General features: G+C 50.5%; 2 protein-coding genes across 4 annotated transcripts in view; one reads left to right on the forward strand and one right to left on the reverse strand.

The window, feature by feature from the left end:
* Positions 1-1,243, forward strand: part of CIAPIN1 (cytokine induced apoptosis inhibitor 1) — a 7,104-nt gene extending 5,861 nt beyond the window's left edge. Inside the window, exon 9 of the mRNA XM_008638719.2 lies at positions 8-1,243. Coding sequence (XP_008636941.1) covers positions 8-118 — 111 coding nt within the window. The 3' untranslated portion in view covers positions 119-1,243. The remainder of the gene's footprint in view (positions 1-7) is intronic.
* A 2,674-nt stretch (positions 1,244-3,917) lies between these two features.
* Positions 3,918-10,110, reverse strand: LOC108448330. 3 transcript variants are annotated; one of them, XM_017740959.1, is made up of 6 exons: positions 9,162-10,110; positions 6,496-6,759; positions 6,098-6,148; positions 5,602-5,706; positions 5,091-5,128; positions 3,918-4,784 (listed from the first exon to the last, which is right to left on the reverse strand). In XM_017740959.1, the coding sequence occupies exons 1-6, from the start codon at positions 9,226-9,228 to the stop codon at positions 4,596-4,598; spliced, it is 714 nt and encodes a 237-aa protein (XP_017596448.1). In that variant the 5' UTR covers positions 9,229-10,110; the 3' UTR covers positions 3,918-4,595. The 3 variants fall into 3 exon arrangements, with proteins under 3 accessions (XP_017596448.1, XP_017596445.1, XP_017596446.1); XM_017740956.1 differs by having other exon boundaries at positions 5,082-5,128; XM_017740957.1 differs by having other exon boundaries at positions 5,082-5,128; positions 7,990-10,110.
* Between the last annotated feature and the right edge of the window lie 6 nt (positions 10,111-10,116).

Here is a 10,116-nt window from a genome sequence, read left to right on the forward strand (position 1 = left end):
TTGCCAGTGCTACCTGGGGGATGCATTCCGCTGTGCCAGCTGCCCTTACCTGGGGATGCCTGCCTTCAAGCCTGGAGAGAAGATTCTCCTGCAAGAGAACCAGCTGCACGATGCCTAACAAAGACATGTCCTGCCAAGGACTCTGCTGCTTTTCCGTCACTCTGAGGTTCTTCCTGCAGTCCTCATCCTCTCAAACTCATGCTCTCCAGCTAATACTCCATGTGTGGAGGGACACTGCGGGCACTGACACTGCTGTGAGCTCACCGCTTGCCATCAGCCTTGGGCTACCTGATCCTCTGGTGACAAGTCATGTATTAGACTTCATGTTACACCTTGTTTTGGCTGACCTGACTTGATCCTGGACGCTGGCTGTCACAGCGTGTCCCACCAGCAGAGGGAAGTACAGTCACGTGTCAGGTTGTCCTTGTGTGCCTGTGGCATTTCCCATGCCCCTGTCCTACAGCTCTAATTAGTCCTGATTTTCCCTGGTGAATCAGCAGCTCTGGCTCAGCCCCCAGCATGAGTGGGCTCCTGCTCTCTTTGAAATTTGAACCTGCAGCCCCTTATCATGTGGAGATGGCTCAGCAGCTCCTGTGGCAAGTCAGGAGCTTGAGCAGTATGTACACTTAGCAGTATGTACTCTTAGCAGTGTGCATGATCTTCTTAGGAAAGGCTGGCAGGCATGATCAATTTCCAGGTGTTTTGGGAGTCCCCTACCCCCAGCTGTTTCCAGCAAAATGACAAAGTTTCAGTCCCACCAAGAACTCCTGCCTTTAAGGCAGGGAGCTGATGAAACTAAACTGATAACACAAGGGCAATCTGAGACTGTCACCTCTCTTGGTGGTCACCCAAGTGAGTTACCTGCAGTGTCAAATACTTAAGAACATAGCAATAACTTAATCTCTAGATGATCTTTGGTCGCCATCTGCTCCCTCTCTGTGAGATACTATTTATTTGTGTAGTTACTGCTAGTGAAGCATCCTGCAGGTGTGGGATGAGGGTGCTGTTCACATTTTGTGCCGGGCTTGCTTCTCACCCAGGGAGGGGGAGGAGGAAAGCCCACATCCAGTGTCTCAGTGGGGATTGTTTTGTTTGGGGCTCTTGCGCTACAGGATGTGACTGCTTATTGTGTGCTACCTGAGTTACTAAACTCATGGAGGGTGCTGGGATGAAAGGCTGCTCTGTTCTTGAAATAAAAGTGACCAATAATAAAGCCTTTGTTTTAAGGCTGGTATGAGTGGTATTCTAAGTGTGTTTCTCCTTCTTCTTGGCCTCTCAGGGATTTCTCAAACTGTTCAAATATTAGGTTGCATCACCTATCTTTCACTCTTCCCCAGTCCTTGCGTCTGTCATCAGCAAGAACTGCTGCCAAGGAGACAGCAGTTGTGTGGTAAACCACCTGTCCAACCAACTTGCTGATCCTAGCTCATGATGTAAGGAAGTGGGCAAAAGCCTCTGCACACTTACGGCGTTTGAGAGTTTTATTGCCTTTTCTCAGCCTCACTGGTAGGAGAAAATCAGATCTCTATGATGTCCCTGATAAAAGGCATCCCTTACCCTGAACTCCACTTTCCTCTTGCCCAAACTGGGAGAAGCAGCAGTTTTACTTTTGTTTCTCTGCATGAGTCAGCCTTCCTTTGTATGGCCAGCAGAGCTTGAGGGGCAGCAAGGACACATTCCATGCTCCTGGCAGGAAAACCCATCAGGGATGTTTCACCCACCTGCCCTGGGTGCACACAAGGACAAGGGGCCCTCTCCACATGGAGGTGTTTGGGGCAAGGAGAGCATTACTGCGTTACTGCTTTATCTTCACACGTTTGCTTAGCTGCTTGTGATAGCATCTTTTTGAGAAGTGAAATTTGGAGGCTCAGCTCTGGCTGTAGTAGCTGCTTCACCTTTTTAAAAATAGCCAATGAGCAAAGATGCTGCCCCCACCCTTCCTGCTTGCGTGGGAGAGGTTACCTCAGCTACTTCCTCCAGCAGCCCTGGCTGCCTTTCCCCCCTTCTTGCTTACTCATGTTGCTGCTCCAAGGCTATTTCATATCTTCTTGCCTGGTTCCCTGTTAAAAAAGCTATCCCCGATCTGATTCCCCATTAACCTTGGGCACAAAGGAGGATGCAAATGCAGCACTATGAATGTCCCAGCTTCCTCCATTTCATTGATCAATAACTCTTCCCTGGTGAAGCAATGAGCCACATTTTCCCCTCCACTTCTTTTTAAGGCAGTTAAGCAAATGCAGAGCCTTTGGCAGCCCTTGTTAATCTTAAATTGATTTGTACCTCAGCTTTCCATTTTTGTCTCTTTGCAATTTAGTGAGCATGTCATTCTGCTCATATCCTTTGTGGTTTTCCTCATGGCCTTCTATTTTGACCAGTGGGATTCTGAAGAACTCTGCAGCTGTATTTGCCTCCTCTGAAACTTGCCCCCTTCCCTCAGCAAATAATAACTGGCTACCAACACTGTTAGTACAAGTCTCAGGTGTCTGGATCAGCTCTTCTTGAATTCATGAGCAGTCTGTCCCTCTTAGTTGAAGGTTTTTAATACCCTTTTCTCCTTAAAATAACAACATAAGTAATTTCATGCTATAGACACATGAGAAGGGTTGTGCTGGTCCAGCTAAAGGACCACCTAGCCTGACTATAGAGTATCATGGGATCCTTTTAGGTCAGAAAAAAGATGTTTGAGTCCAAGTTACCCCAGCACTGCCAAGCTGGTGCAGGTGTTTATGTCACTGGTGGCAGGAATATTGATGGGGCATTGAATGGAACTTGGTCATGCAAGTGCTGATGATGTCATGCCTGGCAGAGGAGCTGATGGGGTGAGTGTGAGAACCTGGCCCATGACAGATACACTTCACTTCTCACCTTACAGGATATTAGTACTAAACCAAAATCTATCTTGTCTGTCCTATTGACCAGCAGGCAACTACTTCACTCTATCAATATTGTTATCAGGAAAAGGCCAATTAGAGCTGTCCCTGAACTGCAGCTGGACTGCACACCAGTGACCCTCCTCTTGGGCTGGGAGCCCTCTCAAAATTAGAAATACCTTACCTGAGATGAAGAGAACCCTTCTTTATCCAAGGTGGAGAGATCCCTCACCTATGACAGATCCTCATTAAGTCACTGATAGCTTGCTGAACGTATACTATGGAACATTACTAACCCATGTAGTTACTCCAAATTATAATAAACTTTGTATGGATAATTCATTAAGCATAAAGCATTGTCCAAGTCTGAGAATAAGACTGGACTGAGCTGCACTGTGGTGCCAGAAGAGGTTTGAAAAGCAGGAGGGTCCACTCAAACTTATAACCCAGTGGGAGGGTCCTCCTTATTCTTCCTGTCTACAATCCCCACATTGAATCATTCTAACTCAATGATCAATTTTCAAGGTTAGCCCCTCCATACATTCTCATTTGTTTAGCTAATTGAACTTAGAAATCCAGTGGGTGCTCTGTCAACCCTTACTGACAGTCCCCCACTTTACTCTGATCTGTTTTCATTCTACTCACTCCTAGGATTCTCAAAGTCCATCTCCACACCATCTCAAGGTGTTCCTCACTGCTTCCATACTATGATCCCATTCTGTGTCAGCCATTGGCCATGGTTTTCCCCCAGCTGCTTCTTCCCCTTCTTTGATTACACTCCTGGATTTTATACACTTGTGTAGGGCAAACACCACTTCAAATAATGGTTGGACATCTGCCCAAGTTGGATCATATGCTCTGAGAATAATCCAGAAGATCTGGACTACCTTTTTGGGGTCATCTCTGAACCTGAGCATCTGTTGTGGCTGTAACACTAAATCATCAGAGCTATGCGGTGGTTTCAAACCCAGCAGGAAAATTAACTCCACTCAAGCTGCCCCTCTTCCCCCATCCTCTTCCAACAGCAGAGGAAATACCAGCAGAGACTACAAGTGGGAATCACATTTTTACTGAAAAACTCACAATAAACACAACAGTATCAATAAAAGAGGGCACAAAAGAGAGTGCTCTACCCACGAGAAGGGTATTCACCACCAAACCAGCAAAAACACCTAACCACTCCCAGTACAAAGTAGATCCATGTGCATCACTGCAGCAGCACCTCTGTGAAACAAGAAATGCTTTTCCATCCTTGCCCCTTGTGTTTCAAGTGAGTGAAACAGAGCAAGGTCAACACACATCACAGCAGGTGCCTGCACCAGAGAAAATCCAGAAAATTCCTCCAGGATTTCTCACGGCCATGCGACCCAGCACATCCAGGACCAAGCTCTTCCTGAACACCATGTTGGCCACACAGTGCACAGTGTCATTCCTGAAACATGGAGCAAGTAGCTAGAGGAGCCTCTGTCAGTGACAGGAGACACTGAAAAGAGTTGCTGAGGCTTGGCAGTGCTTGGAACTGCAGAAGGCAAGGGGAAAATGGGCTCAAGAGCCCTGTCCTCACCGTGAGACATGGCTTCTTCCAGGGGAACATAAAGCAGGGTTGTGCAGCCACTTGGGGTAATAGGTGGCTTTGGTCACCAAGATTGCACTGCTGTATGAGCTAACACCTAGTTTTTGAGGAGGATGACCCCAACAGGTGGACAACAAGCTGCTCACCCTCCCTCATTCGCCCTCTTCCTTGGGGGAGACATCCACCTCTGTGCTGGCAGCACTGCCATCCCCACCACTCTGCTTCTGTTGTGATGGCTTGATCTCAGTGTAAATGACGTTGGAGGAAGCAGATCCTGTCCCCTTCTTTCTAAAATTCAGGTTGGCATAGGTCAGGTCTGCGGTCCCTGTCACTGGGGCCACCTGCAGGGAGAGAGCAATGAGTAGAGCCTTGGCTTTTCTTTCTGTGTCTTCCCTGCTAATATTTTTCCACTGGCACAACTCTTTGTGCTGCCCAAGCATTACCCAGCTTGCTCAGAAATGCCACCTACTCAAACACTCATAAGCCCTTATTTAATAGGAATTAATAAGTGTTTAGAACCATGTTTTCAGAAAGCAAAGCTGATTTTACTGTGAAATCCTTTAAGTGGGTATTCAACAGCCAATGCTTTTTTTGACAGGGAGGAGGAAGCAATAGGTGCAAAGCTGTCCCTGGCTTACCATACTGACCTGATTCCCCTTCACCACTTCCCCACTCATGAGCTCTCCTGAAAAAGGAAACCTAGTTTAAACACAGTAGTCAAAACAATGACAATGATCATTATTTTAAATTAAGAAAATAATGAAAGAATAAAGCCAACATCTGCATTGGTCCTGCTTTTGTTGCAGGAGAGGATGCGGCACTGTGGCTCTGTGGTTCTGAAGATAGCCAAAGGGCTGGAGGGATTGGAAAGGCCTTAAAAGCCCTTGGAGGGGCTGGATGAGAGCCCTGAGATGAACACTTCTGGATATGCAAGACCTGTTTCAATCACACAACAGGTTGTGCCATAACCAGACTCCCACCAGCAACTGGCCAGAAGGAAGGGAGAGGGGTGAACCTTCTCACCATGCTGGGACAGCTTGTTCAGGAGGACAGACTTATGAAGGGAACACAGAGTGAGCAGGAGCAGTAGGATGTCAAAGATGGACATCTCCCAAGCCTGGCTCTGTCCAGACCAACAGTTGAGGAAGAAATGCCAACCTGTTCTGTTCCTTCTGCACTGCCACAGCAGGAAGCCAATTACTGGCATGTAAAGGAGCGTCCCGACTGCAAAGCCAAAGAGGATGCACAGGAGGAGGTTGAGTCCTGCACACAAAACATCACAGAGGCACTTGTGAGCCACCATCCCCCCATGCAGGGATACATGCTGCCATTGCCTTCTTCATGGCAGGGTTAGATTCTTCCAAGACTTGGGCTTCCAGACCCTGAACCACCCACAGCATCAGGGTGCTGACAAAATCCTGTGGGGAACGGTCTCCAAACTCATCCCAACTCAACCAGGGGGTAGTTGGAACATCAGAGCCCCTTCCCAGCATCAGAGCCTCTGATCCACTGGTGCCTAGCCCAGTCTGGCAGTTGGTCCCACCCACTCATGGGAAAACATCTGGATGTTTTTCCCCTTACTGCTCCTCCCTCTTTTTCCCTGAAGACTCCTCCTGGCCCCCACTCTAGCAGTCAGGGGACTGTGGGGATGTACCTGTCCAGATCTTCTCTGTGACATCGGTCTGAGATTCTGCAGAGCCACAGCCTGAAAGGCAGAAACATGAGAGAGAGACTGTCCAGGGGCAGAGAACACCCTGCACCCTGCTCTGCTTTGGAGCAGGAGCCTTGAACCCACAGTCTGGGCTGTCCTGCTCCTGCCACCATAGCTCCAGCCATGGCAGCTGGAGTATACAGCAGGTCCTATTTCAAGGAACCAATGGCCCAGAAGCTCCATGGTGGGATCTGCCAAAAGGTGCCTTGCTGGGTTGGCTCCTCCAGTTCTTGGGATGGTTTCAGGGGAAACAACACATGGAGGAACCAGAAAAGCACTGGATATAGCATCCTTCTCTGCCCACTCATCTCCCCCATGGACACGGACCCACGGCCACTTACTGAGAACTGCTGCTTGTGTGCTGTTTCCAGTGTCTGTCGAGTTTGGTCTTGTGATGAAGACCCTACACATACAGATCCCTGTGTGGGCTGTACTCATGTTTGAGCTGGTGAAATTCATACAGTTTTCTCCTGGAACCACAATGTTGGTTTGATTCTTCACTTCCAGACATTTAAGTTTGCACCTATGCACCTGCATTGTGAGATTCTCCAAACAAATCTCGCACTGCACAGTGGTGCCTGGCTCTTCCAGCTCACTGACTGTTCCTGGAAGAAACAAAACCAGAAGTGATAGCAGAAATATTTATGATCTTTCAGGGTCATGTCCCAAGTGTCACTCATGAAAGACAAGGTGAAATGACTGTCCTTTCCTGCACCAGCTGATGATCTCTTCCAAATCTGACTGCTAAGCATTCCTCAGCACTCAACACTGGAATGTTGCATGTTGACTAGTGCCACTGGACACTGTGCAGTGCACAAACTTTTCTGTGTCTCAGGAAGGACTGAAAACGTGAGGATCAGGGGGCAGGCACCTCCTCCTCCTGTGACACAGGCACCCAAACAGGAAGTGCCTCAGGCTCCACCATTTCATGGAGCATGAGGTGGGACTGAGGGATTGGCAGTGGAGAATGGTCAGGCCTAGAGAAGCAAAGAAAATATAGTAGGCAGATCCCTGCAGCCTCTCTGGCTTCATCCCACCCCCTAATGCTCACTCTGGAGTACTTCAGAATCACTGCTGAATCTCTGAGCTGAATTCATCTTCACATGTTCTCAGCTGAGTCCTCCCTCTCTCACCTCTCTTCAGTCCCTTCTTTCCACTCTAAGGGGTGTTAGAGGACTTCTGTCCCTTACCACCCTTGCTCAGTTCAGAACATCTGTTCTTGGATGTGTTGTGCTCTCCATCCTGCGTATGTACGTTCCTGCATGTGCTTTGTTCATGCTGGCAAAGATGAGCTGGGCCAGATGATTTTTCTTCTCCATATCATTCTGCTGTTTTCCATTGTTTCAGGTGACATTAAACCACTTCACCTCCCTGGCAGGGCTGCTCGAGCCTGCCTGGGGCAGACACTGCAAGATGAGATCTAACCCTACCAACACATCAACTGTGGCAGAAATCTGGTGAGCAAGTCCTGCTGGAAAAAAACCCCTATAAACAGTTGGTTTTGGGTTAAGGAATATCCACATCTGCCATGTGAAGCTGACCCCCTCTGCAATAATCAGGCTTATAAGCGTTTCTGTTTCCTTCCCCCCTGACTGTTTTCTCTCCCTGCTGCTGAAGGCGAAGCTGGTTTGAAGCCCCCCGAGCTCACAGCCTGTGTGTGCACAGTTGCAAGGGGGACCCCTCTGCAAGGCACATGGCAAGGTGCTGGCACAGAAGACGGGCTAAACGATGCAAGAGGAGAGGAAAAGGCAGCAGCAGGCACTTCTGACACCTTCTGCAGGCATAAGCAAAGAGGGAAGAGCTCAGAGCAGAGGCAAGGGCAGTGGGGGACTCACCAACTGGCAGCCAGGTAAGGAGCAGCAGGGGCAGAAAGGTGTTGGTTAGCCAGAGCTCCATGCTTCCCAACAGCCTACTGGTGACCACGCTGGGTGCCTGGTGGGATTGGTCGGGAGCCTCCGTCCCTGCCTGCAGCGTGGGGGTCACTGCTCAGCCGAGGGGAGAGGAAGCCTTGCTGGGACCTCGCCCCTTCGCCACTGGGCCAGGCAGTTCCCTCTGTGCTCACAGGCTTCCCCTCTCTTCCCCTTCTCTTGCCTCAGCCCAATTCTTATCTCCTCTCTTCTCTGTTTCCTCCTCCAGTTTCATCCTGACCATACATTCTTGGCCCCGAGACCCAAGTAATGCATGCGGGAGCTGCTGATGGCCATTTCCCACTACTCTAGGGTCCAGTCCAGCAGCTCCCTGCCGCTTCCCCAGTTTCCTACAGCACCACCTCCCCACACCTCCCCAGTCTGTTTTGTTTTACACCGGGGAATGGACCCCTTGGAGGAAGCAGTGCTGCTGTCATGGCGGGGGTGGGGTGATGTCCACATCCACCTGGTGATCGGGTGTGCTCGCTGAGCTCAGGTGGGAACCCACACACCCTGCCAGCCCCCAGGGACCTGCGGTTTGACATGGGGATGGGCTTGATCTGAGTGTTCTGGTTGTGGGATGTACACGGCCCTGCAGAGCCCTGCCCCCTGCTCTGGCCACGAGTACCCAGATCCCAGCTCCAGCCCAGCCCCTGTATTCCCCTGCCACCTCAGGCATGAGGGACACTAGGACAGGAACATCCACCAGGCCAGACACAGCTTGTGTCACCCCTGCCACAAAAGGGACATGGGCAGCACTCAGCAGGTGCAGGTCGCTCTGTCTCCCCAGCTTCTGCGGGTGCAATCTCTGCTGCTCCCCACTGCCTGCCACTGCTTTTCCTCTTTGAGTTCAGAGCAAAACCTCCTCCCATCTGCCATTTCCTCCCCTTTAGCTTCTATCAGCATCCACAGTAACCACCCTCCACACCGTGCTGGGCACATACAGCCCAGCCACACGTGTCTCTAGAAGAAAGGGTGTTCACTGGAGCTCTTCTCCACCAGCTAGTGCAACCTCCTGGCTGAAGCTGAGGTCTCATCTGCAAACCAACCCACATGAGGAAACAGCAACACCAGCATAATATTTGCTGATAAGAGGGTACCAGATCCACAGGAATGACAAGTGAGAGGTTCTGTGTTCCTCTTGCTCTCCCCTCTGGACCTCTTCATCTCTTCCCATGCTCTTTCTGATGTTCACTTCCTCTCTGCATTCAAGTCATCTCCACTCATCTCACAATTGCATAATGATGTGTACTTGTTTGCTTCCTTCCCTTTGATTTCTATTCTGGTTCTCACGTTTCCTGGCACTGATGAAGCCAAGACCTTCTCCAGCAGGAAGTGCCTTCCCAGTCTTCCCAGCTGTGGTGCTGGGGGAACTAAAGGTTAATGTCTTGCCTTCTGCTGACTCCACAGAGCTCCTCTCCTATCAGAGTCTCTTCCAGCTCCACAGCAATATTCCATGGTGTTCTCTGCCAAGGAGAAAGGAGAGCAGGAAATGACAATGCTGCTGTTAATAGCACACAGGGTGCCCCATCAGGAGCAGCTATACCAGGCACTATACAGTGTCCACAGCAACAGCTGTCCATGGCTGCAGAGCTCCTCAGGAGCTCCCCATTCCCTTGAAGTGAACGAGGAAAATACAGAACGTGCCACCACGGTCTTCCTCTCCCAACTGCTGGGAGCCGGCCAGGAGCCTCCCGTGTGATGCTGGGGAGGATGAGGAGCAGTGTGAGAAGAGCTGTCCTCAGTCGGCCCGTGGTGGCTTTACAGAGGCTCCTCCTTGGGTGCTCTGCCCTCTGCAGGGTCGCCAAAAGCCATCCTGCCCTCCGCCTGAACCTCACAGCCCTGTGGGGCTGACGGGGCTCGCAAGCACATTGATCTGAGGTCCCTGAGCCCTCACGGAGCTAGGCATGGAAGGGTACGGTGACACCGAGCAGGATGTGTCTGCAGAGACTGGAGGTGTCCCGGGCTCCCTGGGGCAGAGCATCCTCAGGAGGCGGCCGCCCCGAGACCCCGATACGGGCACAGCCCCAGAGCCCGGAGCCCCCCACCGCAGCG

The sequence above is a fragment of the Corvus brachyrhynchos genome, unplaced genomic scaffold, assembly GCF_000691975.1.
Source record: "Corvus brachyrhynchos isolate BGI_N302 unplaced genomic scaffold, ASM69197v1 scaffold26, whole genome shotgun sequence".
NCBI lineage: Eukaryota > Metazoa > Chordata > Aves > Passeriformes > Corvidae > Corvus > Corvus brachyrhynchos.

Bases quoted from the DNA above. Each gene is read 5' to 3' on its own strand.
- LOC108448330 (XM_017740956.1), bottom strand. From the start codon at position 9,228: ATGAAGAGGTCCAGAGGGGAGAGCAAGAGGAACACAGAACCTCTCACT. The intron at 5,129-5,601 runs GTTGGCATTTCT...TTCCTTTTTCAG, and splicing joins GTGCAGAAGGAACAGAACAG to GAGAGCTCATGAGTGGGGAA. The intron at 4,785-5,081 runs GTAAGCCAGGGA...CTCTCCCTGCAG, and splicing joins AGGGGAATCAGGTCAGTATG to GTGGCCCCAGTGACAGGGAC.